This window comes from Crocuta crocuta, unplaced genomic scaffold (genome assembly GCF_008692635.1).
Source record: "Crocuta crocuta isolate KB4526 unplaced genomic scaffold, BGI_CrCroc_1.0 scaffold79, whole genome shotgun sequence".
Lineage (NCBI taxonomy): Eukaryota > Metazoa > Chordata > Mammalia > Carnivora > Hyaenidae > Crocuta > Crocuta crocuta.
Genome location: NW_027533329.1, coordinates 37611 through 65277, shown reverse-complemented (window position 1 = coordinate 65277; position 27667 = coordinate 37611). Strand labels below are relative to the sequence as shown.

The 27667-nt window shown below is 36.4% G+C and overlaps 1 protein-coding gene and 1 non-coding gene across 2 annotated transcripts in view; both read right to left on the bottom strand.

Annotated features, from left to right (window-relative positions):
- The window catches only part of LOC144218296 (protein O-mannosyl-transferase TMTC2-like), a 135227-nt gene that overhangs the window by 78566 nt on the left and 28994 nt on the right, over window positions 1-27667 (bottom strand). The window contains exon 2 of the mRNA XM_077748143.1: window positions 16162-16243. Coding sequence (XP_077604269.1) covers window positions 16162-16243 — 82 coding nt within the window. The remainder of the gene's footprint in view (window positions 1-16161; window positions 16244-27667) is intronic.
- LOC144218305 (U6 spliceosomal RNA) lies at window positions 25760-25866 on the bottom strand. Its single transcript, XR_013331106.1, has one exon. It is a non-coding gene; the product is annotated as a U6 spliceosomal RNA (small nuclear RNA).

Genomic DNA, 27667 nt, shown 5'->3' with positions numbered 1-27667 from the left:
AATATGGCCACCCCATTTAGAGTATGAGTGACAGGATTTGGGTCTCAATTCTCTCATCTTTATCACTACTGGGTTATGAATTGTTTTACACAATGTTTTTGGATCACTGTTAGCAGAAGTGATCCATATTAGCAAAAGAGAGACAGGTGATCTTCACTGAAGAATGTACACATCTACAGAAAGCCCACCGAGAGGGCCAGATCCTGAGGCTCAGTGGGTTGGAACTGCTACTTGGGCTCTGAGGGGTGAGGAGAAACAAAAGGAGGAGCCACAACACTACAGGGAGTGGGAAGGAAAGCAGGCACTTTGAGGAGTCTATCTACAGCAATGGAGTCTGCAAGGTCTGAAAGATAACATTTTTCAGCGGTTCACAAGCCTTTAGAATCACCTGGAAGATTTGATAGAGCAGATGTTAGGCCCCATTCAGATTCAGTGAGTGTGGGGGAGAATCCATTATTTGCTTTTTTTTTTTAAGATACGAGTACTCTTGATTCCCCATTACCTACTTCACCCATCCTCCATCCATCTTCCCTCTGGTAATCATCAGTTTGTTAGAGAGTCTGTTTCTTGGTTTGTCTCTCTCTCTCTTTCTTTCACTAGTTTTGTTTCTTAAATTCCACATATGAATGAGAATGAGATCATATGGTATTTGTATTTCTCTGACTTATTTCACTTAGAATTATTCTCTGTAGCTCTATGTTGCTGCAAATGTCAAGATTTCTCTTTTTTATGGTTAAATAATATTCCATTGTATATATGTACCACCTCTTCTTTGCCCATTCTTCTATCAAGGACACTTGGGCTCCTTCCATAGTTCGGTTTGGAAATAAGGCTTCAATGAACATAGGGGTGTATATATCCTTCTGAATCAGTGTTCTATTCTTTAGGGAAATACCACTAATGTGATTACTATATGATAATGATAGTTCTATTTTTAGTCTTTTGAGGAGCCTCCATAAGTTTTTCCACAGTAGCTGCACCTGTTTGCATTCCTACCAACAGTGAAAGAGGGTTCCTTTTGCTACACATCTATGCCAACACCTGTTGTCTCTTGGGTTGTTAGCCATTCCAAAGTATGAGGTGATATTTCATTGTAGTTTTGATTTTCAAAGTGATATTATAATAATATGTGATATTGATAATAAGTGATAGTGATCATCTTTTTATGTGTTTCTTGGCCATCTGGATATCTTTCTTGGAGAAATGTCTGTTCATGTCTGCTGCCCATTTTAAATGGGAATATTTGGCTTTTAGCCTTTGAGTTATACTGTGGGTTTTGTTTTTGTTTTTATGTATTTAGACACTAACCCTTTATTGACTATGTTATTTGCAAACATCTTCTCTGGTTCAGCAGGTTGCCATTTAGTTTTGTTCACTGTTTCCCTTGCTGTGCAGAAGTTTTTTTACTTTGATGTGGTTCCAATAGTTTATTTTTGCTTTTATTTCCCTTGCCTCAGGAGACATATCTAGATAAATGTTGCTATGGCCAATGTCACAGAAATTATTGCCCANTTCACTGTTTCCCTTGCTGTGCAGAAGTTTTTTTACTTTGATGTGGTTCCAATAGTTTATTTTTGCTTTTATTTCCCTTGCCTCAGGAGACATATCTAGAAAAATGTTGCTATGGCCAATGTCAGAGAAATTATTGCCCGTGCTCTTTTCTAGGATTTTGATGGTTTCAGGTCTTTTACTTGAAGGTCTTCTACCTTAGGCCTTAGGGCTTTTACCACTTTGAGTTTATTTTCACGTATGGTGAAAGAAAGTGGTCTAGTTTCATTCTTTTGCATATAGCTGTCCAGTTTTCCCAACACCATTTGTTGAAGAGACTGTTTCCCATTGTATATTCATTCCTCTAACAAATTCATTCAACAAGGGAGCAATGTATAATATATGATTTTCATTTCTGACACATTTCTGTTGATGTTGCTACTCCACTCTTCATAGTTTGAGAACGAGTATCTGATAGGAACAACAAAATAAATGTTTTGCACCATACTCTGGATGCCCTGTCTGGATTAGTTACCAGTTAGATTGAGGTCTTTTGGTCAATCAACTACATATGTTCTTCCCTATATTATAAAAAAATAATGACCAGGTTACACATACACATGTAGATAGACACATCTATAAGATATATGTAGTATATACAAGTTTGCTCTTTCAAACTCTTAAAATAAGGAGATTTAAGAATATTATCCTTCATATGTAGAACAGCTATGAGAAATCACTTCTCTTTCACATATAGTAAACACATTCTTTGTGTTTGATAATTGAGCCGAGTTTCAAATAAAGAAACTATGAAAAGCTTAAGATATATTTTGTTCTCGCGTATGTACTGTACTACCATGCTTTATCATTACTTCTTTGGTTGATAATTTGTCTTACCCAAGTTAATTGCCATCATCTTGTTTAATTGTCTTCAACAAAGGAATAACAAAGGCAAAAATAAGATGAGAAATTACAATGAAAATAAAAGGTAATCTGAGTAGACAAATAACAGAAGAGGATATTTAAAGAGAAAACATTCTCTAGAGGTCCAGACAAAAAGCTGAAGTCTCCTCCTACACTAAAAAAGGCAGAGGGAAAAAGGAGTTGACAGTCTAGATTCAAGTACTTCTGCATTACAGTTCTACCTTCTTTTCTGGACAATTCTCTAACTGAACCATTTAAACAGCTTGGTCTACCATTTTTACCAATATTTCAATAAGACAAACTGGTGAAGATCAATCCTTCATTAATTCCTGGCTTTAGAAAACTGCCTGAAAGGTAGAAATCCATAACATTAAAAGCTGGCCTTAAACCTAAGACTCAAACACTTCTTTGTAAAAGTTCTGCATATAAACTCCCCAGATTAGCTGGGATTGCATTTTTTACTAAAATATATGAAAAATTCACTCTTCTATCAATGTAACTAAATTAAAAAGGTAAAACAATCTGTAATAGGTGTCATGATGATACAATTCTCTTTGGGAAAAATCAATCATGTGGCTTTAAAAAACATTCAAAGGCAAATGAAAATCATATTTATAAAATAACATTGAGAATGTAACATTTGCATTAAAATAGTTCCCCTTGGCAGAGGACATCAGCTATCTAAATAGATCCAGAAATGCTTGATTTCTACCACTACCACTTTGCCTCAAGCCATCATATCACTCTGGATTGCAGCAATTACCTCCTAACCAGTCTCCATACTGCTGCCCTTGACCCTAAAGGGTACACAGCAGTCAGAATGATCCTATTAAAATGGGAGTCAAAGCCCATCATCATTCTACAGCTGACTTGGGGAAAGAGAATGACCTTATACTGGACTATACTGCATGATATAGTCAGGAGGGAGTTCCTCCACCCAACAATTCTTAGGCCATTCTCTGACCTCATCTCCTTTGTCTTTTCTGCTCTGCCTCTTGGTCACTTATTCAATGTACATTGGCCTATTGCTGTTGGTCTAACACACTGGAGAAACAAAGATGCCTGCTTCAGAGTCTTTATTTGCCATTCACTTCACCTAGAGAGCTTTTTCCCCAGATATCAGAGTGACTCACTCTCTTACTTCATGGCACACTGTGGGGATTTAATAAATACACATTCAATAACAGGAATGAATTACCTATGTACCTATGTGTATACTTTTTTTCATCTTTAAGCACAAGCTAGAATCCAGCCAGCGTAGGTCACCAGGCACTTGTCTATTCATATCCTCTCACCTTAAGAGTGATTTTAGGCAGGGCTGCAGTAAATGGCCACACATGCTGTGTACTGCAAAATTTCCAAGGTTGCCATTCACAGTGAGGTCTCTATGAATATAAGCAACATGGCAGCCTTGGTTTCAGAACTCCGAATTTCCCTTGGAACATGACAAATTATAGTTTCAAAGATATGCTAATTCCACAATAGTTCAAACTAATGTAATTTGAACTATTATACCCCATTGTACGTACTTTGGAATAAATTCAATAATCTGGGAAAAGAAGAAGAAATAATGGGTTAATGTATCCAATCCAAGAAAAATATATTGTGCCTAAGACATGTAAGATATAGTGATACTGGCAGTGGAGAAGGGGGAAGATAAATGCAACATTTATCTTTGAAACAGTTCCAATTTAGTAGAGGAAAGAGGAGATTACAGAGATACTTTAAGCGCAAAAGAGATATAAATTTGAGGAGGTGCAAGGTATCATAGGCTAAACACATCATATCTGAATGGATGTAAATACTTGGTTTTTGTTCACCTTATAATCAAAGTGGAATATACATAGAGTAAGGGTATCACTTGAATTTTTACAAAGTGGCTATGGTCATATAATCAGGAGCCAGATCATGAAAAAGAACATCACCAATATCCAGAAGCAATTGTCTACTCTTTTTTTTTTTAAAGATTCAGATGAATAGAGTAGGGGAAGACCCTGGAAGATGACGGATATATTTGGGCTGATTTTGGTGATATCTCATGGCAACAAGCCAGGCAGGTAAAGTGGAACTGAAACAAGCCTTTTATGCACATTCAATAACAGGAATGAATTACCTATTTCTAGGTAAGGTGTTTCTATTCAGGAAGGTGAGTAATAAACTCCTGATAAGACAGGATAGGGGGTAATGCAATGGTCAGGATTTAGACTGGCTGTACAAAGGAGATGCTGCTATAAAGAGAGGTTTTAAGGTATGCTAATCCTGGGAGGATTAAAAATATGGAGGGAAATTTTCCCTTTTGCTTCTCTGAAGAAAGAGTTGCTGAGTGTCTCTCTTTCTGAGCAACCCTTGCATTTCAGACATGTTCTTACTTTTTTTTTTTTTTAATCTCTGTGCCCAGTGTGAGGCTTGAACTCATGACCCCAAAATCAAGAGAGTCACATGCTCTACCAACTGAGCCAGTCAGGTGCCCCTGCTCTTAATCTTTAAAACGAATCCCTCTCCCCTTCCCTTCTATTAGTTTTGTTGCTTTGTGTTTTTGTGCTCTTGGCAGCCTGATTTAATAACAGCTCTGGTTTATTGAGACAAACCCAACATGATAAATGTTCAGTGGTTACTGGCCAAGAAAACAGGTGGACCAGGTGAGTGAGGAAAGGGATACCCAGGAGATCAATCTGGACTGCTCACTTTGAGGTTGAGAGGTCCCCTATCTGTCCCTATGTGAACATGAGACCAAAAATTTGTCCTGAATTGGACAGGTGGCAAGGAAGGAGATTAGAGGAACAGCAGGCCAGGGCTCTGTGCTCAAGTGGAAAGGAGGTCAGGAAGGCTAGAGATGCATTATTGTGTTTATTTCTCCCCTGACTCTTTCCAGAGTATTATGAGATGCCAGGAAAACACTGAGGGAGTTAGGAAGACTGTCGAATGAAGAGTGGGAGGTAAAAGGAGCCAAGGAAGAGAAGAAGGGAGATTGGGGAGGAAGTAAAAAGATATAAGAGAAGGAAGGAGTGGGGTGAGGGGCAGGGAGGGAGAAGCCTCGCAACACTATAACGTATGTATTTAACAGAAATAAAGTGCACTGTATAAAGGAAAACAACTTGACACTGGGCTTCAAACAATCTGAAGAGTTTTATGACCTAAAGATGAAAGGAAAGATATAACTAGATGAGGAGTGTGACCTAATCAAAGGCACAGAGGTAGGTAGTGTCATTTCCTAGACAAGGGAGTTGTAAGAAAAGAATGAGGTAGACATAAGGTCTCAAACATAGGGTAAGTCAGTAAGGAAGGAAGTGTGCCTCTGAGATTAACTTACGGTGGTAATGAGAATGGAGAGGGGTGGCTCCAAGAGCCAAATGTTTATACCCTCTTCCTAGGAAGAGCTCTGAGTCTTCTCATTGCCCTCCAACACCATCTCAATGGACTCCTCTACGGTATCCATTCACAGATGTGTCACTGAGGCACTGAAGAGTTAATGGCAGAGTAGCAAACTTTGGGAACAATTGTCTCCAATTAAGTGGAAGGCAGAACATAAACAAGAATCTCAAAGTGCATTTCATCATTAAATCCAAATAGCTAAGGCTGGAAAGACAGTATCTCTCTTTTTTCCCCTATGGTTCTCTCTCTCTGTTCCCAATTACTTGTTACCTATAACACTCATTCTTCTGACAAGCTATTTCTTTTCTGTTCTCCCTTTCTGTCTGCATGTTGATGAATACAGATTCCTTTTTTCTTCATATCTAGATTTTTATTGTCTCTTTTCCCCCTGATTTGTCTCTTTTATATACTTTATCCAAAATTTTTCCTATAGGATTCATTCATTCTCCAAGATATTATTATGGGCTCTACTATATTTTAAAAATAATAAATGGCCACTGTTACAATTTATTGAGCATATATGACATGCTAGTTACTTTATAAAATTGTAAATTAATCTTCACAAGCTGAGGCAGGAGCAATTGTCTCTAGATTAAGAAATTGGGGAATAGAGAGGCCAGCAAAAGGTAAACCATGTTCAAGGAGCAATAAACAGAGGGGCTGGGAGAGCCACATTCCAAAATCTACTGCACCCCAACTCCCTAATCTAAAGCCTAACGCAGTTCTTATCATCTTGCTTTTGTGGCTTCTTGAGTCCTATACAAAGACAGATTCAAAAGAATATGCAGATGTAAACTGTTGCTATGGTCTGAATGTTTGTACCGCCACTCTCTCCACCCACAAGTTCACAAGTTGATATGTTGAGGGCATCTGGAGCCCCCATGAATGGGACTAGTCTCCTTATAAAAGAGACCCCAGAGAGCTACGTTGTCCCTTCCGTCATGTGAGAGCACAGTGAGAAGACTGTCAATGAGGAACTAGGCCTCCCTAGACACTGAATCTGCCTACACCATGATCTTGGACTTGCAGCCTCCAGAACTGTGAGAAATAAATTTCCTTGTTCGTAAACCATCCACGTTATGCTGTGCTGTTACAGCAGCCCCAATGAACAAAGGCAGTACTTAACTGTACCTTTTTCTTAGCAAAGCATCACCTAGTTATCATTAAAACAAAGTGGATTTGGGGCGCCTGGGTGGCTTAGTCGGTTGAGCGTCTGACTTTCGCTTAGGCCATGATCTCCCGGTTCGTGGGTTCGAGCCCCGCGTCGGGCTCTGTGCTGACTGCCAGCTCAGAGCCTGGAGCCTGTTTCAGTCTGTGACTCCCTCTCTCTCTGACCCTCCCCTGCTCATGCTGTCTCTCTCCTAGAAATAAATAAAACATTTAAAAAAAAAATAAAATAAAACAAAGTGGATTATATTCCCATGCAAAACATGGAAGCAGAGATGAGAAAAGGAAAGACTAAAACTAACTAAAGTCCAGTCCATCCTTCAGCAGTCATCCTTTTACTGCAAAAATACTGAATGACCATTTTCATTGTGGGAGGCGTTACAGCCAGTGCAGGAACCTCTGGAGCAAGGCCACTCGGGTTACTTTCATGATTCTTTGATTTTGAGTCACAGTTTCCTCACTCTGCAAGCAGGGAAACCCTTGCTGTGTTATCAGAAAGAGTAAATGAGATAATGTCAGTACCACCGTGTGGGGTGACGTCTGGTGCCCTGTCTCCTATCTTTCCTTTTCATTCTTCTTTGCGTGAGCTCCTTCTCTCCCTCTGTACCTCCCAAGCTCTCTCCCTGCCTTGATGACCTCAAGCTGTCCTTCCTTCCTACAGCCTTGAAGTACATGATTATGAGAGCTGCATACGTGCGCTTCTTCCCCAGCAGCGCTCCAAAATCTCCTCATTCTGGGTCTTTGTCACTATTGGGGACTCACCAGGCTCACATTTAGTAATTGGGTACAGTTGAAAGTGCACGGAAAACCATAAACATAGCATAGGCTTTAGGGTCAAAGGAGGTTCAAATCCTTGCTCTGCCAACTTGCTAGGCATAGGGCCTTTAATACTGTTACGTATACTCCTGATGCCTTAAATCCCACATAGGGAAAATAAGGAGAATATTATTTCCACACAGAGTTAGATTATAGACACAGCAAAGGACATAAAAACATAAAACACCCAGCACTGGTACAGAGACATAATTGTTAAACACTGGGCTTCAATAATTGCACTATCATTAATGAGCACAGATGTGCCCAGCATGACACCAGATACTTTTCTTCATGGAAACTTTCAAAACCCTGGAGTCAGGTCATACCATATTACTTGAATTGATTTAATCATTTTAATGCTATGAAATGTCTTATAATCCTTGTATGTTTTAGAACAATAGTATTCTTTTTCTTTTTAGAACTACAAGGAAATGTCGTGGGTGCTATGATCCAAATGCTTATGCCCTCCCCAAATCCATATTTTTGGGATGGGCATATTTTGAAAACCGGGCACTCAAGTGGATGGGAATAAAAAAGGGGGTGTCCCAACTTTCAGTGTATTTGATACATATTTCATGTATCAATAAACCTACCAACAGAGAGCATCTATGAATGGAAAATATCTCTGTTCATCTCCTCTGTTGACATAGATGGTGAGGTCAGGGTGCCTTGGTTCAAATGCTGCCTCTCCTATTAACTGGCAATGAAGCCTTGGGTAATTAATCTTACAGCTTCATGACTTTATATTCCTCTTCTGTAAAATGAAGACAGTCAAGCAACCTCCCCACCTGGCTTTTGTGGGGATTAAATGAGAATTCCATGAGAATTTCTCAGGACACAAAAGTCCTAAGTAAATGCTTGTGTTATTATTAAATTTGATGAATGAATTCATCACAGAAATATAGTATTTAATAGAGAACTCAGGCAAGATGCTCTTCTCTTTTAATTCTTATGTCTTTAATTTTTACATCCGAAATTTTTCATGTTGAGTCCTGTCAAATAAGTTTTGGGTAATTATTTGTTTACTGTAATAGTTTTCCTGCCATCGTTTCTACAAACTACCTGAAATATAGTTTAAAACACTTGTTCTTNGAAGGGTATCCCTTCATGCAAATATATATATTTGCATGCAAATATTAAGCATGCAAAAAAATGGCTGCAAGAGTCTAAAAAGTAAAATATCTATTATTAACATTGCCTCTTTGGTTTGCTTTGCTTTTCCAGTGATGTGGTTATTTTGTAAAATTTAATCACTCTTCATAGGTAGTTGTCTGTGTTATTATATATTCATTATAAGTTTAACTTAGGAATTTTAATATTTCATCAAATGTGAATAACACTAACTTATTTAATCATTTCCCTTTTCCAGACATTTAGATGCTTTCCCATTTTTGCCTCTAGTAAATAGCAATGGTATGCTCCAATTACTACCTTCTGTCGATAATCTTAAACACAGAAAAAATATTTTCTTAACACATATTATCAAGAGAAGTACTGAGAATAAATGATAGAGTAACTTAAGGGAATTTATTGCTATTTGAATTTGAATTTCCTTCTTTCTAAGGAAATACTATGTTTACCATCTTTTAAAATCTGTTATATTCCTCTTTGGGGAATTATTTGTTCATATCCGGTGGTCTTTATATTCTGTTTTCCTTGAAGTTTTATAGTTTCTCATGTTTTAAGTAGACTGATGTTTTATCTTGTCTATTATGGAAATTATTTCCTATCACTTAACTGCTTGTCCTTCAACTGTATTTCTTTTGGAAATACATTAATCCTTTAACTTTTCCTTTATTCTTTGCTTATTAGAGAATCCCTTCCCTGTCTTTCCCATTTTTCTCACAATAAATTTTAGTTTCAAAAGGCTTTCAAAAATATCTCACACAAAATACACACCAGATATGAAGATTAAATAATATTAACCTATTAGACACGTTGTAGTACCAACAAATTTAAAAATGAAAAATCATAGGTGAGAACAAAGTAGCTTGGAATGACATTTAGAAACATCCTATTCTAAGTATACACCTGTGACCTGTCTGTGCCATCCTTGGAGCAATAAAGGGTCACAAATACTGATATTTTAATAAAATATTTTGGTCATATGCATTAAACATAATTGTTATTTCAATGTAAACTTGCAAAGACTCACCAAAAATGTATTTTCAGTTTAAATCAAGGAAACACCATTATTTGGTTCATTATTTAATTTTTAAAATTACTCTTAGAGTTTCTGAAGTGACTAAAAATAAAATGTTACAACACAATAAACCTCAGCTGACTGCCATCTTCTGACTAGCTTTAATTATGATAATAAAAAGTACCCACACCTCTCATCAATTAAACTCAACACATATTTTCAACTTCCTCTTTTAGTGTTTACTGATGAAATATCAAATATATTTTTTAACATTTCTGCTAGGACCTACTTTTTAATTTTTTTTAATGTTCATTTATTTTTGAGAGAGACAGTCTGAGCAAGGGAAAAGGACCTACTTTTTAAAATGTAATTTAAGCACATATAAATCATCCTAAAGACAAGCAGACTACAATTTTAATTGTAGAAAGTTCTGGACTTTTTCAAGTTCTTCTGGACTTTTTCAAATGTTGAAAATTTCAGATCCAGAGAGTCACTTGGAAATTCTAACTTTCCTTTATTTCAGTCAAAGAGTCACTTGGAAATTCTAACTTTCCTTTATTTCAGTCAAATGGCATTGAGATCTATTCCTACCTCATGAGAGTTAAGACAATGATAAAAAAAAAAAAATCAGGATAAATGTATAAGACTTTTTCAGGATTCTAAAATTGATAGTAGAGCCAAATAAACCTATATTATTACATTTTCAAAAATTCTACACTTCTCTGTGGTTTCAAGAGGAAGAATGACAAAATGACTGTTCCTCTACATTAGAAATGATTTCACAGTTGTCTACACCAGTCCTTTTCCATTCCCATTGCTTGAATTCTCTGTAACATGCTTAAAAATCCACAGTTGAAAAGTCTTCAATAAGGCACTCATTTCCTAACCTGGCAGCTCTCCTAAGTTGGATGTTCCTCCTTCTATGGAACCTGAATGTATCTTCTCAGAGTTTCTAGCTATGGTCCTAATTCTGCCCTTGAACTACTCTCCAGACATATGCTGTGCCTTCTGCCTCAAATATCATCTCTGCTTTATTATTCTCCAAAGTATCCACTTGCTTCTACTATTTTTGTGAGTGGTGAACTCCTATTATTGATTCAAATATAGCTTATGTGTAATCTCATCAGTTATAGTTCTCCTGCACCCCAGCCTCCCAAATCAAGGCTACTCCATCACTATATGTCTTTTATAAAACCAATTGTAATTATAATTGAATGATTATTTTTACAACGTGTACCTCTCTCATCAGTTTTCAAGCTCCCTGTTGTCTCCCTACATCCAGCTTAATAAATACTAAGTTGGATTAAGAGGTTCAGGACTCATCATAAATAGTGGAACCCTTGGAATAAACAACTTCACCCAGAGAGGGTAACTGAAATGAAGAAAATGAGGGAAAAGCCATATATATAGTCAAGAGGTTGCTGGGAAAAGAGGAAACCATCCAAGGTCAATGTAAAAGAGTACTTCTCAATAGCATTTATCACCATTTGCTTCCTTTCCACTTTTTATGTTTTTGTCCTTAATATTTAACAAATTTCCATCTACCCAGACTTATACATAATAGATGTCTCATAACAAATGAATTTATTTCAATCTACAAAAAATTTACTACTAAGCACATAAAGAAAAAATTACACTATATTCTTTTTGACAAAATGGTTTTTGTAGTAATTCTTTAAAAAAAAGAGAGAGAAACTTCTTGTCTTAACTTTTACTCATTTGGCAGAAACTTTCCTTTGGAGTCAGGGAAATCCATGAAGAATCCCTTGAATTACAGGCCCACATGAGACACCAAGGCACCAGATCCTCATCTTTGACATTTATAAACTAAATTCCATAAAGACTTCACATGATTTGTTTCATATGGACACGGCTTACACTGTAAGCCTAATGACAATATGAATGTAACACTATACTATTACTGATACCATAGCTTGAAACCTATTTTCTACACATTCCTTAAAATTTTTGATGAAAGATCAGTGAGAAATTGAGTATAAATTAGCAACAACACAAAATCCTAGCACTGAAAAACATTTTGAAAGCCCACATCAACTCTTTCACACTTCACAGATAAGGATTCCTAATCCCAGAGACTACAGGGACCAGAGACCATTAACATTTTTTAAAAATATTTATTTTGAGAGAGAGAGAGAGAAAGTGCGGGTGCACATGCGTATGCATGCACATACACACCCATGAGTGGGGGGAGGAGCTGACAGAGAGGGAGAGCGAATCCCAAGTAGGCTCCACACTGTCAGCACAGAGCCCATTGCAGGGCTTGATCTCGCGGTTTGTGACCAAAATCAACAGCTATACTCTTAACTGATTGAGTCACCAAGGCACCCTTGAGAGGGCCTACATTTGACAAACTTTTTGAACCAGTTTTATAAACCTGTCTAGCTTTCTTTGTTGCACGCTAACATGAAGCAAAAAGACAATCTGCTATGTTATCTTTTCCCCAAAACACAAAACTAGTGGATGAAAAATGCAAATAACTGAAAATACTTTTAAACACTGTCTTCTAATGGTCATTGCAGCCAATATAAATTCTTATACTTCACTCTGTCTAGTCCCAACTGCATAGTATTTTCAAAGTCGCTTGTATCATTAACAAGCAAATCAAAAGCATGTAGTCACCCAGGAGAGTGAATTTCCAACAGAACAAAATGCACCCATGCTGGCATTTTCATGGGGATTTGCAAAAGCATTTTATACAAAGACACAAAACAACATGTATATTTCATTTAAACATTTATGTTTTAAGCTGAGAAAGTATTATTCATTCAACCTGTGGGTATAAATGTCCTAAGAATATCCATAATCAGAAGGTTAATGGAGAAATCACAGTATGTACGTTCTCGGTACAAGAAGTAATAAAAATGCTAACGAACAAACTTTCAGTCCATTTTGGAATCCACATCCAATTAAAATGGAGACTATCTCTAACTGAGTTCAATTGACATTTAATGCACATTACTGTGAGTAGGGCAATATGCTAGATATTGATGGTGCAAAAATGGAAAACAGGGCTTCTCCCCTCTCAATTTTAGGGAATTTTCTACCTTAGAATTTTCTAAAGAAAGGAAGTGTATAATTTCAATATAAAAATGTACATTCCCACAACCACTCCAAAGTCCAAACCATCTTCTTTGCCTAAAAGACAGCAATAGAGTTCCCCTAGACCTTCTCCTAATCCTGTTTTCTCCTTGGGGTCCCTTCTTTTTCCCTGGGAAGAAAATGCAAACTCCTTAGCTTGGTCGACAAAGCTAAGCTTTGTCCTCCCACTTTCCTGTCTGATTTAATATAATCCAGTGACATTAGCCTTCCTTCTCTACTGTGAACCCAAGCTTGCTCTATGACTTTGAACTTTGTTACTTGTCTGAAATGCTCTTACCTGGCTCTTCGAAGAGCTGGTTTATACTTATCGATTTAAGATATCACCTCTTCACAAATGTTCTACTTGACTACGTGCTTTCAAGAAGCACCCCACTTCCTACCACATCACCTTCTAAAAATGACATCACCCTATTTATTTCCTACATGGCCCTACTCACTTTCTGAAAAAGAAACAGTAACTTCCATCATTAGACATACCTTATACACATTAAAATTAATAAAAATTCTTCCCTAAACATTTTATGCTATGTTATGATTTATATGAATTTGACATTCTAAAATTGCATAGAATGACCTACTAATCGGAAGTATCTACCTACTTATCCATCTGCACATGTGTGTGTTTATCTACCAATGTTGTGAAAGAAATGGAGCATACAGTAAAGAAGAAAAGGCACTGGTGGTTATCAAGGGACCCAAAAGTTATTTTACTTCTACAAATTTAGGCAAGTCAATGTCATTTCTCTAGACTTCAGTCGACTTATTTGTACAACAGAGGGATTATATTAAACCATTTAGAACAACTTTCCGCTTCTAAAATTCAGTCATCTGAAGTAGATTTCCCTCAAATTAAATGTACATTTTTTACTTTTTTTTATTTTTCTTTTTTTTGAATTTAGTATGTTTTTTATTTTATTTATTTATTTATTTATTTTTTACAAATAGTTTATTGTCAAATTAGTTTCCACATAACACCCAGTGCTCATCCCCACAAGTGCCCTCCTCCATGCCCATCCCCCCTCCCCCCCATCCATCAGTCCTCAGTTTTTGTCAGCATTCAAGAGTCTCTCATGGTTTGCCTCTCTCCCTTTCCCCCACCATTTCCCCCCTTCTTCTCCCCCTTGTTTAAATGTACATTTTTTATAACATGAGCACAATGAGACAGGAATATCAAGCACTCCATATGGGCTTCCTGTCCATTTGTAGATTATTTTTCCTTAACTACCACTTTTTGATTCTTCAGGCTGAGTCCTTTTTATTTCCCTCTCCAGAATGGGGAAACGTACTGAAACTATTTCATAAAATTATATTGAATTATGCAGTCATTCCTCCCATAGAAAATACATGTACTTCTAATAATGTACGCGTGCTAAAAATTTTTAAATAATCCAGGAGTGCTAAGAAGAATCAGTTACAATACATATATTTACAGAATGTGTGTTATCATCACTGTTTTTTCAAGTAACCTAGACAATAATTTGTTGCACTTTCTGTTAAAACTAAATCCAAACTCTTCTCATGGAAGAACTACTCTCCACCACCAACATTGAAAAAGACAAACCAGGAGGATGATGTAATATAAAAACAATAATAACTTAAAAATAGAAATAGATAAAGACGGATAAGTCAGAATAATAAGGGGGCAAACTCTTAAAATGAACACGATAGTGAATTTCTTCCCTTGCAATACAAATGAAGCCATAATTAAATTAAAAGGAATTGATTGTGAAATATCTAAAGCATGTAATAAAATTATGGAAACAAGATTAGAAGGTTATTAAGTAGAATTAGTTTGAGGTAAAGAAAATGCAGAAAGCAAGATAGGGAAAAAATTCTACTTCAAAAGATGCAATAAGAAGAAGAGATTCTTTAGCACTTGGGAAAATAATCATGGACCTACTTTAATGCACAGTGGGGGCACCCAAAATAGTATGCATGAGAAAATCTAATTTAAAATACTTCATATGAGGAAATCCTGTGAAAATAAAATATATTCTGCAGCAAACTTAAAATTAGTTGACTGCCAACTTAACATGGCAATAACACTGCATCGTGAAACAAAATCAGGAGTGGTTATGCAATAACCCATGTGAAATGACATGCTGTGTTATGCTGGAAAGACAAAGCACCATGACCCTAGATTTATAAACATATATGCAAAATGGAAATAAGCAAATGGATTTGTGGTTGGTTAAGTATATCCTCCATTTTATTATTCCCATTTTTCTACACTCATAGTCTGTCACTGATTTATTTTTACTAGTTGCAAAATGGAATAAAGAATTAACTTTAAGAAGAAGGATATTAGTTTCATTTCCTCAAGATTTAACCGCCATCCATCTTTCAGCTTACTACTTGATAATAACACATCAAAGCCAAAAGTGGTTAAAAAATCATGTTCCCCCCATAGGATCAGCAAAAGTGAATGCTTTTCTGTTCCTTGAAAGCCATTCCAACTACAAATCTGGTAGAAATAAGTACATCTTACCCAACACCAAACCAGCTATATACTTCACCTCACTTAACACATGACTCACTCCTAATGATAGAGTGGAGTGTGACAGAGTTGTTATATAAGTTCATTCTGTACTGATTAAGGCAAAGCCTAAACTGAATGAGAAAGACATCTTTTATATCATTTATAGTTTATCCTTGACCCCAATCTCAGGTATCTAGAGGCTGGGGTACACTTGTTTTTTCCAGAAAGCAAGATTTTGTGGTCAAAATGTAAACCTCTAAAATTTAAAAATGATACAGTCAAGGAGCAATATATTATCATTCATAAATATAAGAGCGAATATTCTGGTTACATACCATGCATCAGGCAAGAAGCAAGATGCTTTCCTGATGAAACCTTTTTTACTCTTCACAATGGACTTGAAAGAAACAACTGTGTAAATGCCTCTCCCCATTGAAGTCCTATGAAAATTACTAATGGAAAATATAATGTATAGCCTTCTATAACATGCCTGCTTTGAATGAAAAACTCAGACTACACCATGAGGCTGAATCTGTAACAATGAAGTCCATGCCCTCTCAAAATGCTCTTTGCCAGCAAATCCTAAATCTCATATCAACATTAACAGTAAATGAGGGTGGAGGGGACATGGAAAAAACTATCAACCACTCACCATAATGCATGTAACAGTTTCCTTTGGTGGGATCCAGCTCAATAGCCTTCAAGAAGAACTTTTCAGCCTCACTCTTACGACCCTTGAAAAACAGAGAAAATGGATGATTCAGCAGTAGATCATGAAGGATTCTTTACCTCCTGGGCCCAAATGAAGTAAGTAGACTGATGTCTACTTGGTAATCATCACACACACACACAAAAGTGTTTTGTTTTTATCTAAACAAGGATGACCAAGGAGAATATGCTAAAAGAGAAGAATGAAGTCAGAATCCTGGGAAACACCAAGATTAGAACAGACAGTGAGAGTTGATCAAAGAGATCAGAGAAGAGGCCAGGAAGGCAAGAGAAAAAGTGAAAAAATGGTTTCGTGACCACCAAAGGGATGAGATAGTTTTAAGGAATGATGGGAAACATCATTTTCATTTTCTATTTTATTTTCTCCTTTTGATTTTTTTCCTCTTCATTTCTTCTTCCTTGTAAAGAATTTTGGGCATTTTAGCTTTTGAGATGATTTTATCCTAATGGCTCACTTTACATATAAAGAAACTACGTCACGGTTTATAACTCTCAAGCAACCACTGCTTATCTTTGCTGATGTCATTCAGCACTAAAATACTCCTACACCAGGATTTAGTCTAAAGTTGACTCCTCTTCCTAGCTATAGTTTTAATTTTAGTAAACATCACAATCATCCCCAGAAGAAAATAAGCAAAGAGTAGGGGGAAAGCCCTATAAGCAATAAACTAACTTTTCATGAAACAATATCCATCCTGGAAGAATCTATAACTAAACATTCGTTACCACTTTATAGCCTGTGAACCAAAATTGCCTACAGAGTAATAGAAAGGGGTGGCATAAGGCAGGAGAAGAGTCCCAAGAAGAACTTGCCTGGAGCAAGTCTGTTTTGTCCTGCAAGGTTGGAATGAAGATCTATGCTGACTGACAATGGCAATGAGGCACTGGTTGCTGGTAGTGTCCAGAAGTCTCGCTCTAAAGAGAAATGATCGTATGTCCTTGTTCCTTCTAACTTATACACTGTCTACCACATGAACTTCAGATAATGTTTTTTTTTTCCTTTCTTCAGATATGTTTTTTTAAACCACTGTTAGATTTATCTTCCAAAGGTAGAGGTATATAATTAACCTAATAGTCTCCATTCCATTCAACTTTGTTCTTTCACTCATTTAAAAATTTTTCATTCATTTCACTCACTTAAAAAATTCACTATTGCTACATCCTTTATTTACCTATTGCCCTAGCCAGTAGGATGCAGCCTACATACAGCTTCTACTATAGACAAAAGTATCTGACATCTTCATTGCTACTCCAGTCAATAAATTGTCTTTAACTCACAAGTCTCCACAAATATCCAATAATTAAAAATTTTATTCCCTGTAGTATTTCTCATGACATTTTAACTTCAAAGGAAGAAAAGGAAAGTACAAGCAAAATGCACCCCCCCACACACAGTATACTTCTATGAAGTAAGTAAGACTTGGCAAGAATCTTACCAAGTTAAGATTCCTTAAAATAATTAAATAACTTTAGTGAATCAGGCAGTAGAATGTATAAGTTCAGATCATAGATTCTAGGCAGACAGCTCCCCCATGTGTGTAGCCATGTGACCCTTAGTAAGTTATTTCAGCTCTTAGCTGTAATGTTCTCTATTATACTATGATAGGAGGAGCACAGTGAATTTTTAGGGCCATGGAAGTATTCTGCAGGATACAGTAATAGTGGATACATATCATTATATATTTGTCAAAACCCACATAATACAAAAAGTGAACCTGAATGTAAACTATGACTTTAACTATTGATAATGTGTCAGTATTTGCTCATCAGTAGTAACAAATATACAACACTAATGCAACTTGATAATTGTAGGGTGGTAAGAGGGTAAAGGAGTATATGGGTACTCTACATTTAGCTCAAATTTTTTTTCATGTTTATTTATTTATTTTGAGAGAGAGAGAAGGGAGTGGCAGAGAGAGAGGGAGACAAAGAATCCCAAGCAGGCTCCACACTGTCAGCACAGAGCCTGATGCAGGGCTCAATCCTGCAGACTACGAGATCAGTACTTGAGCTGATATGAAGAGCCAGATGCTTAACTGACTGAGCCATCCAGGTACTCCTCAATTTTTTTTTATAAACCTAAAACTGCTCTAAAAATAAAGTGTACTGTTTTAAAAAGAAAATAACAGTCAAATCAGTTTCAGAAGATTAGTGAATTATCTGAGACGATATACATAAAGTTGTTATTATAGTACTTAGGTATAAATTTGTAATAAATGTTAACTATTTTTTAAATATACATATATACATGAACATACAGTATGCAATAGATTGCAGAGTTATTAATGTCAAAGAATATGTTTATTATATACACAGTCTCAGAAACACATTGTCAGCCTTTAATCATTAGAAAATGATGTACAAAGAACTTGAGAAGATAATAAAAGACACAAAATGAAAACTATCGTCGGTAAAGAGTCTGTACAAATGTTATATGCAAAGATACAAAGGATCTGTGAAACTTTCTTGCACCTAAGTTTTTCAGGATGGAGAAGAAACTGGCTCATTTATCAATGTCACAGTAAATGGGGTTATAAAATCCTCGTGTGTAGTCCATTGGCAAAAAATAGTACGTAGCGTTAAAAACACGCATCAGATCTCAAAGGACAATGGTCTCTAGATGCTCAGTGGACCAGGTTATTAAAGGCAATGAGTCCCAACATTTCCTAGATGCAAAATAAACACATCGAAGGCCAGAACATTCTTTCTAGGGGGAGTCCCAAACCATCGTGCAAAAACCTATCTTTCTGCTTTGATCACTATTTATTTAGTCAAGTGCCAAATAATGAGGAGGAAAGTAAAATCCTCACGAGAGTATTTAAAATCAAGAGTCAACCAAATGCATAAGCCAACCATACACATACATTACTGGCTCTTGGGAAGAAATTACGGTGCCTTGGAGGGAAAAGTATGTTCAGTCCAATTTATTTCTTTCAACTATTATTGTTTTGGAAGGGTGGCAGTTAAGAAAGTGGAGAAGAAAAAGTTATTTCTCAGCAGGTTTTTCTTGGTGCTTTTAGATTTTGTCAGCATTTTCTATCAGCAAGCATCATGGAGTAGCCACTAGTTGTTCAAACTCCTCATATCAAGCACCATTACTCATTTTGTATACTGGCTGATGTTTGAACATGTGTGATGGTTCTGAAAACCAAGTAAAAAGGACTGTGGTCAGCTGTGACAAATAAGGGAAATGTGAGTTGAGAGGCTTGGTTTCTACAACCATCTCTGTGACTTGTTTATATGCTTGTTCCTTTGTTTTTGTTGGGTAAAAAGGATTTACGGAAGGCCTTCTGTTTGCTTTGCACAGTTCTAAGTAACGAAGATATAACTGTGAACAACACAGAGTGTTTGGTCTCAAGTCCTAGTTGCAAGAGGCACACACTGAACACATAACCCCATCAGCAGGCAGATGAGTCACAGGGGACTGTGGGTAAAAAACGTCTCCAATTCTCAGTGAAAGCTGGCCCAGAGACAACAAGCCTGAGTTTGAATCTTGCTGGTTCTACTTATTTAACTGTGACTTTGAGTATCTTTTGTAATGTCTCTTCTTCCTCATTGGTGAAAGTAAACATAATACCAATCAATTTTGGAGGGTTGCTTAAAAAAATCACAAATCATATGGAAATAACTGGCTTCAGATATGACATATAAAGCTCTGACATTCTTTGATTTTTCTTCCTTTTATCTTTTCAAAAGAATTCTTCCTTCCAGTTTCACTGCCATTATCTGGTTCCTAATTACCAAACTTCAAAAATGCTTTTCAGAATTTCATGTCATGATAGAAACTAAATTTCACAATTTGTCTATAAAATGTCCCATTCCTAACACTTTCTCCTATCTCAAATAAAAGCCCCTCTCACCTCACATTTACAATGATACAGCAGATATCAGATGTCCTGACCCAATGAGCTTCATTTTACCTGATTAATATTCCTTAAATGAAACTGGTTTTGTATGCCTTTGCTCACAAGTATTTTATTTTACTTATTTAATTTTAGAGAAAGAGAGAGAGAAGAAAAGGGGCAGAGAGATAGAGAGAACCTTAACCAGGCTCCACGCTCAGCACAGAGCCCAACACTGGGCTTGATTTCAAGACCTGGGATCACGACCTCAGCTGAAATCATGAGTCGGATGCTCAATCAACTGAACCTCCCAGGAGCCTCTGCTCAAAAATATGTTAATAGCTCCTACTTTCCACTAATTTTATTTAATAATCAGGTTAATTTCCAAAGTCTTTCATAATGTAGCTCAAATCTTCCTAGATAAATTCCTATACCTTATCAAGCCAATTTCCTCACATCTTCCTTCAATTATTTCTTCTGGTCTATAATGTTGCTTATTTTTTTGCTTGCTCACATGCATTTTATGCTTCACAACTTGACTGAAGTTTCACTTTTCTATAAAGCTTTCTGTGATGGCTACGATGGCCAGTAATTTGCTTTTTCTTTTAATTATGATGATATGATTTATTTTTAAAAGAGTTATTACTACCATGCTAGTTATACAACTTAATCCCTAGGATACTAGACCAAGTCCTATCATAAATAAAGTGACTGGAAAGTGGACATTTAATTTTTGCAAAATTGTAATTCTAGGTTAAGTATTTAGAGTTTGGACATGACCATTCAGTGTGCCCACATACTAGTCAGTTAAAACAGCAAAAACCCAGTATACTGAGAAAAAAAAAAAAAGAGTAACTGATTATGCAGAAGATTAAGAAGTCAAGGACATAAAGCAGAGCTAATGGAATTCTTGGTAAATATTCTTTCTTATTTTAACATCACTGCTTTGAATAATCCTAGATTAGATTAGGCACTTTGCAGTTAGTACATCAGTGCCGGTGTTGAGAATTAACCAGTTGGACTTTGAGCAGCACAAGGGCTATGGGATTGGGAGAATGCGAGCAGGATAAAAAGAGAGAACAGACATTTTCCTGGATGAGGCCTACACCTGTTTCTGGAATTAGGGATTTGAGATTACCAATATACTTACATTATATTTACATTAGTATATTATTTGTAACACTATACTGAGTATTACAAACATACATATGAGATAATATTATTTAAACTCATGGAAAAGTCATTCTCAGTCAGGACTAGGCCTTGTCAGGCCCTCTTCTGACTGGCAGCAACTATTTAGTTTATCTAACTAAATGTTAGATAAACATTTAGTAAAGTTTATATAGCCTTTGTGGGATACAGTATGCCATTCACTTTCAGCTTATTTTATTTTCTGATTAAACTGGATGCTACCATCACTGTGTAGAAGCAGGTGCCCACCTGAGTGGGTGCAGAAGGCAGGCAGCACCGCTTCTGACGGCTGATTAATACTTTCCCAAACTCCAAAACATACAAATATAAAAGTACATAAGTATTTGTGTGTATATATGTATATACACACACACTCCCCCAAACATTCCTAACTCCCACTTAAAGTATACAGGAATACTACTATACGAGAGAATTACACTATTATGGCTTTAGCTGGAATTATTTTAGTTTAAAAAGTAAACCATACCACAAATTTTGAATATATATTTCTAGTAATAAACTAGCCATTATATCACTGTCAACTACCCCGGACAAAGTATGTCCTCATTCCTAGCTCAGAACTGCTATTTTACTGAATGACACCAGAAAACATTGAGACTTGGCATTACTGCATTGCATTATAAGTATCAATATAAAAATATATTTATAGACGAATGCAATTAGCGTATTCATCTTGTCCTATGAACCAAATTATTCCAAGACTTTACCTGTCCTTCAACAGTCATCCAAGTATTCAATAAATATAATAACCAGTCAATAAATTAATGGGCTCTCAAAATTGTCTTTATATAACTTAACAGCTTATAGTTACTCCTTAGTTATTTAGTTTACATGTTCACACGTTGTTAGGAAAGTACAGAGCTATGCACAAAGCAGTAATTTTTCCATTTCACATCTGGAAACTTAGCATGAACTATTGTGTATGAAACCATAAAAACAGTTCCTCAGAACAAACCCAATTTCAGCCAAATATTTATATTGTAACCAGGGACTATCTGTGTCATCAGTGTTCAGAAGAATATCAATTAAAATAACTCAAAAAACAAGCCAGACAATTTCCCTGCAGTGTCCCTATTTCTTCTTCAGAGGCTGATATAAGTTTAGTAGGAAGCCTCTTGCAGTTGTGTAGCTAGCAGCCATTCCCATGCATGGTCGTGTGTACTCTTTGAGGATGCTTGACAATTATGAATGCTGGTCATTTTCACAACCAATGAAATTCACAGCTTCATCTCACATTCAACCTATATGGATAATACCTAAGAAAGGGAAGTAGCTAAAACAGGTCCAAAAGCTAAAGTGTAGTTTGGTAAACGTGTTGTTTAAACATGGATTATGGTTTGATGAGTGCAACAGGAAAAGTAACTAAAAAGATACTCTTAAAGAGTGAATTTGTGAAGACCTGCATTTACAGATGGAAAAGAGCATTATTTGATGGTCTATTTTAACATTAATGTTTTTATATATGAAGTGTCTTTAGGAAATTAAAGTGCTTCCACCTCAAAATACAAAAAAAAAATAATAATTTAAAAATGCCTAGCACTTCCACTAATTTTTTACAAATGAAGATGATTTATATTAAACCATTTAATTCTCATATTCCTCCAAGTCATTATATGTTATTAAACGGAGCTAACTTTAGATAGAAGCACAGTAACAGGACAGGGGCATTGGCAACTTTCATGAAGAAATATTTCATCTCCATACTACTAAAATATTTCCCTCATCAAAATATCAGATACCTAACATTTGACATCACTTTTTTAGGGATGGAATAATATTTCTTCTGAAAAGCATTAAAATATAATAGAATAAGACAGAAAAATGAATGTGGCTGAGTAGCTTACTGATACTAGCTTATATTTTTCCTCCCCTAAATTGTCCTCCAAGTCCCCCTTTCCTAAACATCCCAAAGCAGAAGCTGCCTGAATGACACTTGGGATATTTTGTATAAGGCATAAACTCATTGAAGAATTATGTCAAATGACACTGAGGGACCCTAGCAGTGACAGGGAGTGCCCCACAATATTCAGGGTCAGCATCTAGAGTGAGTGTCAAGAACTCTACAGGGAAGGAGGATCTTTGGTTTGCCTCAGATTTACATGAACCTTTGGAAGGGGGGGAAGCCACAGAACTAGCTGAAATTAAATGGCTGACCAAGTGAGATGAAAGACTGCAAAGGACTAAATTTCGTTCAAGGAAGATAAAAAAGTGGATTGTCCATATACAGCTGAGTTTCTGGACTGAAAGTCATATATATTATATGAGCAACAGACACAAATAAGCAGTTTGCAAACATCAAAAATTAATGGCTAAAAACCACTATAAAAACATGGTCAACTTACTCAACATTCACTTTACCTAAAATACAAATTAAACACTGAGATGTCATTATTCACCTATCACTGAAGTTTCCACAAAATAAAAGAATTCAGTACTGCCATGAATTCACAAAAAACAGATACTCCTATAACACATAGAAAACTACAGTAAAAATGTGGTAATATCTTCCTTGGAATCAATTTGATATGTATCAAGAGCTTTTAAATCATAGATACAATTTGGCCAAACAATTCTTTTCCTTTTTTTTAATGTTTATCTATTTATTTTAAATCATAAATACACTTTGGCCAAACAATTCTTTTTTTAAATGTTTATTTATTTTGAGAGAGAGAGAGAGAGAGGATGAATGAACATAAGTTGGGGAGGGACAGGGAGAGAGAGGGAGAGAGAGAACCCCAAGCAGGCTCTGTGCTGTCAGATTAGTGCCCAACGTGGGGCTTGATCCCACAAACCAAGATATCATGACCTGAACTAAAATCAAAAGTCAGACAACCGACTGAGCCACCTGGGTGCCTTTGGATAAACAATTCTATTTCTAAGCACTGGTTCTAAGAAAATATCTGTAAATACCAAGAAACAGCTATTCATTTTTTTCTACATTTTTTAAAAGTTTTATTTATTTCTGAAAGAGAGAGAGAGACAGCGTGAGCAGGGGAGGGTCAGAGAGAGAGGGAGACACAGGATCTGAAGCAGGCTCCAGGCTCTGAGCTGTCAGCACAGAGCCCGACGGGGGGCTCGAACCCACGAACCGTAAGATCATGAACTGAGCCGAAGCTGGATGCTTAACCGACTGAGCTACCCTGGTGCCCCTACAGCTATTCATTTTCATTGCAGTACAGTCTATACAAACCCAATGTCCATCATCATGGACTTGGTTAAGCAATGTCATTTCAATAATGTACTATGTAACTATTAAAATAATTTTGTAAAAAATTATGTAAACTATAAGAGATCTCTATGACCCATTGCTAAATGAAATAAGCAGGATGGAAATTGTACTTTATACCTTAATTACATTTTTTTAAGTAGGCTTTATGTTCAGTGGAGAGCCCAATACAGGGCTTGAACTCATGTCTCTGAGATCAAGACCTGAGCTGAGATTGAGTTGGATGCTTAGCCAACTGAGCCACCCAGGTGCCTCTGTCCTAATTACATTTTTTTTTTTTTAAACTGAAAAAATATCTTTAAGAGGAACCTTGCATNTGGTGGAATCTTTTTTTTTTTTTTCTTAAGTTTATTTATTTATTTTGAGAGAGAATGAGCATGCATGAAGAGGGGCGGGGCAGAGAGAGAGAGAGAATCCTAAGCGGGCTCTGCACTATCAGTGAGGAGCCTGATGCAGGGCTCGAACTCATGGTTAGTGAGATCATGACCTGAGCCAAAATCAAGAGTCAGACACTTAACTAAGTCACCTAGGTGCCCCATCCCTTGCTAGTTCAAGACTGAAGGGGAGAGAAGTACATATCTAGAGTAGGCTGTTAAAAAATAGTGCTGTGTTCCTGTCCAACTCAACTGTCATGAGAACACAGAACTTAGCCTACTAAAAAGGGAAAGAGATTCAGAAATGTGACATTTCACTTCATAGAACTGCCATGTAACGGGTTCTATTCCAGGCGTTAGTAATCAAGACAAAGATTCTGCCCTCCTACAGTTCACATTCTCGTGACAGAATGGATAGTTTTACACATCAGGAGGGGACGCTGTCAGTTACTTTTAAGTACTCTGGGAAAATTAATACAAACTAAGAGAAGAGAACAATATACAAATGGGAGAAGGGTAGAATGATACTTGATAAACTGTTCCAGAAAGACCCATCCTGACATTTGAGAGGTGACGTAAGTAAAAGAGTAAGTGAATCATGCAAAGATCTGGGAGATTTAGAGAGGTAGTGCTTAACAAGAAAAACAATATGGCAGCAATGGAGTAATTCCCACAAAGAATCTTAGGAAATGAGTGTGAGAGATGGGAAGGACCACACTGTGTAGGGCCTAGGAGTAGTTTGGAATTAAATTTTATTTTTTGGTAGTGAAAATCACAGCTTCAATATTGGATGCAACATGTTGCTTTGATTCATATAATTTCCTTGGTGTTAAACAGCAAAGGGTCGTATAGACTCTGAGAACCTCAAAAAATACGGAACACTTCATGAGTTTGTATGTAATTCTTGCACAAAGGCCATGCTATTCCTTTCTGTATCAGTTCAATTTTAGTGTATGTGATGCTAAAACAAGCACTGGAATTTCCTTTGATTAGGAAGGAAAACCGTGGATGAATCTACATAAAGATAAAAATGTGATCAAACTTGTATTTTTACAAAATCACTTCACATTTTAGGTAGAAAAGTATAGGTGGCACAGAAGAAAAAACTGGGAGACTTATTAGAAGGCTGTTAATACTCCATGGAAAACTAGGGTCAGTTAAGTGTCAGACTTTGGCGCAAGTCATGATTTTGCAGTTCATGAGCTTGAGCCCCATATCAGGCTATCTGCTGTCAGCACAGAATCTACTTCAGATCCCCTAACTCCCTTGCTCTCTGCCCCTCCCCTGCTTGCATTGTGCACGCTCTCTCTCTCTCTCTCTTTCAGAAATAAATAAATATTGGGGTGCCTGGGTGGCTTAGTCGGTTAAGCGTCCGACTTTCGCTTAGGTCATGACCTCACGGTTTGTGGGTTCGAGCCCCGCGTCGGGCTCTGTGCTGACTGCCAGCTCGGAGCCTGGAGCCTGTTTCAGAGTCTGTGACTCCCTCTCTCTGACCCTCCCCTGCTCACGCTGTCTCTCTCTCTCTCCTAGAAATAAAAAAAAATAATAATATTAAACAAATAAAAAAAAAAAGACTAGGGTGAAAGTGGTGGAAGTGATAAGATGTGGTCAGTTTTGGAATCCCTAGAAAATAGATGGTTGATGGATTGGGTATGGGTATAACATAAAAACAGAAGTCAAAGATGACTCCACATCTGTGACTTATGGCACCCAAGTGAATGTATGCTGACTTATTCACATGGGAAAGAGTAGGTGTTGGTAGGAAAAGTGAATGCACTGTGGAGTAATCAAGTTCTACTAGGTTGAGATGTTAGAGCAACAGTATGGAGAACTAATTTAGGTAAGACTAGACAGACAGGAGGCCCCAGACCAAGCATTAGCAAGGAGAAAAAATGCCATATCTAGTGCCTTGCATGAGGAGAAAACCTGCAAGAATGCCAGGAAGGAAGGAAGGGAAGGAGGTAGGGAGGAAGGAAGGAAAGAAAGAAAGAAGGAAGGAAGGAAGGAAGGAAGGAAGGAAGGAAGGAAGGAAGGAAGGAAGGAAGACAAAAAAAAAAAACCTTCTAGGTTTTAACGTTTTCAATACAAGAGAAAGTATATATTTAAAAATAGCTTTAAATAAGTTACTTGCTTTTCATAAATATTTAAAATGATAATTAAAAAATTTTAAATTGTATGTTGACAGCATTGACATTATGAGTAAAAAGTTAGATTTTAATGTTGATATACAAATAGCTAATTTCTGAAATATTATATAACTGGAGATGTTTGGCTTACTCAGATTTCCTGTTACAAGTTTTCATTTCCTTTCTACATCTGTTCACTTGTATATTTTCCCTTCAATCTTAAAGAGGTCATCCACACATACTGTAATAACATTTCAGTGTGAGATAATTAATTTGATGGGATACAACCACATCTTAAACTCCATCTGGGTAAATCGCTTAGTCTGTTACGCTGCTTTGTTATACTAAGCTCAGTGTTAAGTTAAAACCCACATATTACCATAATTCTTCTCTATCCATAGTACCAGTTGATGAAAATATTTAGATATTTTTTTAAAATGTCTGATGAAGTTGTGGTGAAGTAAAAATTTTGTTTGCATCAAATTTATAATTATATTACAGATAAATATATATTCCAACAATTTACTTTAAAATGTGATTCATTTAAAAATATTAAAATTGGCTCTTTTTAGACTTTAGAGTAATGTGTGTAGCTTATCTTTAAATTACAAATGAAATAGAAAACATATCTGTTTAAAAAAATTTTTAG